The following is a 6,035-nucleotide window of genomic DNA, read 5'->3' on the forward strand; positions in this document are numbered from 1 at the left end:
CTTACCTTTGCCTTTGGGCTTTGTCGGGACTTTAGCCTTTCCCTTGCCCTTGTTGTTACGGACCATCAGTATGGGCTTGGGTCCAACCTTTTTCATGTTGCCTTTAGCGATTAAGTAACATCTTGAGCAAGCTGTGGTAGAGTCTTGTCAATTTCATTCATATTGAAATTGAGGACAAACTGGCTGTAACTATCCGGCAACGATTACAGAATAACATCAGTGGCCAACTCTTGGCTCAATGGAAACCCAAGCTTAGATAGGCTTTCAATATAACCAATCATCTTAAGAACATGAGGTCCTACTGGGCTTCCTTCAGCCAGCTTACATTGGAATAGGGCCTTAGAGATATCGAACCTCTCTTGCCTTGCTTGCCCTTGATATAGTTCTTTCAGGTGCTCGATCATATCATAAGCAACCATATCCTCATGTTGCTTTTGAAGCTCAAGATTCATAGTGGCAAGCATAAGACATCCAACGTCTACCATTTCATCGAGATGCTTCTTGTAAGCATCTTTATCACCCCTCGAGGCATTAGCCAGTGGATCATCAGGAAGTGATTTTTCAATGACATATAATTTCCGTTCTTGTTTGAGGACAATCTTCAAGTTACGGAACCAGTCAAGAAAATTCAAGCCATTCAATTTGTCCTTCTCAAGGACTGATCGTAATGAGAGTGTATTAGTGTTTGCAGCCATAATATATCTACAACAATAAAATATGCGTGTGAAAAAATTTACCAAGTTTATATCAATCATTAAAAAGGACTTTATTAAATGATGTTCCCACTATTTTAGTTCAAAATTAATAACCCTCATATATTAATTTCGGAAAGACTTTCTTGAAAGTATTTCTAGTGGGTTAAGGATCCATATTTCACCTCCTCTTAAGTCAGCTTTGGCTTTACTCTCAAGATTATGGTTATTTAGGTAAGCAACATTTGCTAATTACATCATATGTAACTCCTACAATTTGATGAACAACTCTTGTTCTAATCATCTTATAATTTATCCAAATTACTTGCCTCTAGGTTTCTAATCCTATTAGAGTAACCTAGTTAAGTCATTAACCAATTTTTAACCGGCGAATATCACTTGTTTATTCTTCGCGTTTAACCAAGATAAATACTAGTACTTCACTTTGGCAAAACCTACATAGTATTGATCGAGGCCTTAACGAGGGCATAAATTGGAAGGCCATGTTGACTTAATATTTTAATAGAGGGATTTTATTAGAGTGTTACATCTCACCAATTATGGTCTACTTTAGTCCATTTAATCTTTTAATTGATCTCATCAATTAATGGGGTTTATTATTACCAAATTTGCATGCTTTAGACATCCATATCATCTCATACATGAATAAGTAAAGCAATAAATAAATGCAATAGTTATAGCCCATAAACTATGGTTGTTCAACCCAAGCCAATGGGAGAACCAAAAGGGAACCTAAAGGTGTAAGCCGTTTCACAAGATGTCGATCCACACTGGTCGGCCCATCTTCCTTCTCGTCTAGTCCACAGCAACTTTTACAATTTACAAAATTCAGAAACTCGTTTTACATACGAGAGAGTAAGTTGAGAAGAGAAATACAGAAGAATAGTAGTAAGGCACGACATGCAAGCCGTATTTATAAAATTACAACCTTTTATCAAATGGGTCATCGGGCTATAACTACATTTCAAACACCGTGTATTTCAAAAAATAGCATAATTTATACAACGTTTTACTAAGTGAATTATAAAATATCCTTTCAACCTTTTATGGCCCATTAAGTTTATTTATTACAAAACATACTGAAAGATGATGAGGATCTGAAGGCGGGGGTGGAGCCCTACGGTACGAGCCGCGAACCCCAGTCAAATGAATCCTCATGATTTGATAACTTTTATCAATAGAATCGTGTTTTTAGGATTTTAATCCTAGAGGTTTCATATCGGAACAACCCTTGTTCCACTGGCCAATAATCTGTTACTGGAAATTGTAAATGCCACCCCTGCTTCATCACAGATTTCTTAAAGTTAACAGTAAAAACATAAAACCGAATAGGCCATAACATCATGATTAACATTTAATCACTTATCGAAACGAACAATTATCAGATTTTATTTAAACGATTTAAACAGGAATAACATAATAAAATTGAAACATACATCTCATACAATAACATCATCCAAGTATTTAAGCCTAATTCCGTATTACACAAGTGGCTCTGATACCACTGTTGGAACACTGGTGCTTCCAAGGCACAGCGAAAAATTTTAAAAAAATTCCAGCGATCCAAACCAAAGATCCATGTGTAAGGAACGAATCGGGGTGATAAAAACTTTTCGAAATTATTGAAACTTCAATCTGAGTAGACAGCGACGCCTAGGCAACAGGAATGCTCAACCACTATCGAACCAAGCCACAACCTTTTCCGATGACGGCCTCTACGTAGTCCACCAGATTGACAATGAACGGTAGAAATCCCAGAAAACTATTTTCAGAGAGTATTTTGCTAAACGGTTGCTAGACCACATTGCATATTTTCGGGCTAGTTTTTATATATCCTTTTAGGGTTTTACCCTTGCTATATAGAACTCCCTCTTAATTGGTATATATTTATAGCAATTTTAATTCATTAAAATTAATCCCAACATAATAATTATCATTCAAATAAATATAATAATGTTTAACCAAAAATTATAATTACATTAATTATAATAAAGATTTGATAAACTATATTTATTTAAACTTATATCTGAACTAAATTCATATATCAATACAATTATGTTTTGATTATGTGTACAACATCCTTGTACATATAGTATGTTCAACAATTTGATTGCCCAATTAAATTAATTCTATAATTAATTTAATTCATGTGACAACCAAGCAATATACCAACTATGTTTTACCTCGTTCATTTCAACCATAGGGTGTGACCCTATAGGTTCTTGTAACGTTAGCAGCAATATTAGAACGATTCTAATGTTACAAACAATGAGTGGCATCTAGCAATGCATCAATGCTACCTAAGTTATAAGAAGTCATGATTCGACATAACTTTTTGTGATTAACCTTTCATGCATTAATCCTTAAGTCCTATATCTTTGGAATGGACACAAGTCATGGAATAGTTACACTTGCATAGTCCATCCCATGTTTATTGATACCTTGAGAAGACTATGATACACAAATATGTATGACATCTCATACCAACTTATTTGAGCATGGCCATGCATTTCTAGCCTCACTCAATCAAGTGGCCTGAGATATTACTCCCATTATGTAGGAGGGACTTATCCTATATTGATCAACTATATCCTCAACATAGATTGTGGTATATCCAACATCGCCTTTATAGAACAACCCGATTCACGGTGTTTGTTTGATCGTATCAAAATATACAACCCACGATGTTGGGATAAAGATGATCTCAAGTATGAGGATCATATACATATTAATGACTATGAGTAATGTTGTGACAATTACATAATAATCCAAGAAACATACTCATAGCGGGTCAGTCCAATATGTTGTTCTCTAACACACATATTCATGCATTGATTCTGACACTCCATATCAATGACAACTCTTTATCATCAATCAACTACATGTTAGTCTAAATGCATTATATTGTCCTAGCCAACAATAATACTTGACTAAGGATCTTTTAAGAATAATCATATTATTCTCAGGACATTATTATAAAATAGTTTATTTATGCACACAGAAAAGAAACTAAAATAATAATGGCAATGCCTTATATTAATAAACATGATAAACCAAGTATGTTATTACAACCATCTCGTGATTGATCTTTGGGCATACTCTTACAATCTCATGATTGATCTTTAGGTAGAGTTGTAACGCCTCAAAAATCTTGAACATTCTTTTTTTTCAGTTTTGATAAAAGGTGTGCTTAATAGTCCTAGTCAAGTGTTATTTATGTAATAATAGGCCTTGGTTAAGTTACGAGTTTGAACTTTAGGGTGAAGGAAATTATAGTTTAATAATTAAGAGAACCTTGATGGCAAGTAGTTTGGGTTTTTAAATAAATGAAGGAGGAATTGGTCACAAGGAACCTGTGTTGGAGTGGCAAGTAGTGTCATATATGGGGCTTAGAGGTGGCGTCACATGCATGGGAAGGAGGTTTGGGGTTCGAATCCCTCCTTGCTCAAAATAAGGATTTATTTTTGCTCAATAAATGACCAGTAATGGTGTTGGATGTGAACTCTGAAGGGAGTGATCAGAGGAGAAATTTAAGGAAAGGATTAAGAAGTTATCAGGGAGAAAAGTTAAGAGATGAGGGGTGTAGAGAAGTGGACCCGAATTGGGAATTTGGGGATAGGTAAATTCGACTATAGTATATGTAGGTGCCGATTTTGGGAATTTAAGGCTAATGCCGAATTCTTCCTTTCTTTTTACCGAAAACACTTTTCTCTTCAAATATCTAAAAGCTAAAATCCCTTATTCTTTCTCTTTTAGTTTGTGCCGAGTTCTTCCCTTCCTTTCTCATCAAACTCTTTTCTTTCTCATCAAACTCTTTTCTTTCTCCCTCCTAGTTACTTTCTCTAAAGCCGAATATCTTTTGGCCAAAATCTTGTTGTGCTGCCATTTTTTCTTCAACGTTGGCCGATCAATTCTTATGTAAGTGCTTTACTTTCTTTTAGTTGGTCTTCCTAGTACTGATTTCTTCTCCCCCTCACTCTTTCTAAATCGGTTTTGGTAGGGGATTAGTATCAAATCTCGGATTTCAGATCTCTGCCGAATTGCTCCTTAGGCATTTTGGGGTTTTGGGTAAGTATTCCTCTTTTATTGGTTAAGGTTGGCCGAATGGTCATGGATGATTTAAGAGTGACTTAAGATGGTTTGCGAGTCATTTGTGTTTAGTTATTAATGATTAAGATTGATGCAGATTTAAGAAATACTCGTGATTAGTGATCAAGGAAGGGCTGTTAAGGTTTGTCGTTCAAGGTAAGGCAAAGGTGAGATTTTTGGTTTTTGGTGATCGTATTTGATAAGTGTGTGATTAATCGTTGAGTGACATCATTTGTAGGTTCGTGGCTAAGGAGATCACGACACGTTTTAGTACCAGGTGTGTACATACACTACACACACACAGTAGACCGAAAAATCTTGAAATGTCGAAAAGCTGAAATGCCTAAAAGCCGAAAGTTTGGCTACAATAGTCTTGCGAGTGCGCGAAAACTTGTAAGGGGGGAAACAAATAGGTTATCAGAGGCCCCATGATTGATTCCATGGACTTGGGCCGTGTATTGGTCAACCAGGCCAGAATGGGCTAAATGGGCCCGATGAGCTGTAGGGCCCATAATAGGCAAAATTGGCAATTTGATACTATGTGATGAAAAATCATATGATTGCATGACTATGAATGTGATTGGGTCTGGCGGGCCATATGAAAGTGATTGGGCCCGATGGGCCATATGAATGAGATTGGGCCTAAAGGGGCCAAATGAATAAGTATGGATCTGTTAGTGTTTGGTAAGGGGTTGTGGACCTAGTTTTTGGTAACAACTCAATCAGGCATAAAACTTAAATAATTAATTAATTGCGACCGTGGACAAGTCATAAGGTTAAGGTGTGGCAAGGGGTATATGCATGTCTAGGATTGGATCTAGGGAGAGCTTGGTACTTGGTCTTGATGACTCACCTCCTCTTCTCTGGAATCCTACCTGGTGCATAGTATCTGTTCACTTTAGTCAATGAGGACTTGTTAACGAGCCAAGGTAAGTAATAAACCCATAATAAAGAGAAATTACCGAAAATGCCCCTAAGGGCAGAAATGACTAAAATACCCCTATGTGTGGAATGTAAGATTTATGAATATTACATGTATATCTACTGCATTCATATGATATTCTGTTTAGGTTGCATATGGGTTGGGAATTATGGAACAGAGGAAGTATATGAGGATCGCATGGTTGCTTGACGGCCGTGGATCCACCGATGGCTATTAAGCCCTATATTTGATTAGCAGCTTGCTGCAATCAAGGTAGTACTGCAACCAGGCTACCATTGGAGTGTATCAGA

The 6,035-nt window shown here is 36.4% G+C and overlaps 1 protein-coding gene across 1 annotated transcript; it reads right to left on the minus strand.

The window, feature by feature from the left end:
- Positions 1-203: 203 nt before the first annotated feature.
- Positions 204-695, minus strand: LOC108488337 (uncharacterized). Its single transcript, XM_017792619.1, has one exon. The coding sequence runs from the start codon at positions 693-695 to the stop codon at positions 204-206; it is 492 nt and encodes a 163-aa protein (XP_017648108.1).
- Between the last annotated feature and the right edge of the window lie 5,340 nt (positions 696-6,035).

Source organism: Gossypium arboreum, chromosome 10 (genome assembly GCF_025698485.1).
Source record: "Gossypium arboreum isolate Shixiya-1 chromosome 10, ASM2569848v2, whole genome shotgun sequence".
Taxonomy (NCBI): domain Eukaryota; kingdom Viridiplantae; phylum Streptophyta; class Magnoliopsida; order Malvales; family Malvaceae; genus Gossypium; species Gossypium arboreum.

What these genes read in the sequence shown, in the direction of transcription:
- LOC108488337 (XM_017792619.1), bottom strand. Translation starts at nt 695, where the DNA reads ATGGCTGCAAACACTAATACACTCTCATTACGATCAGTCCTTGAGAAG.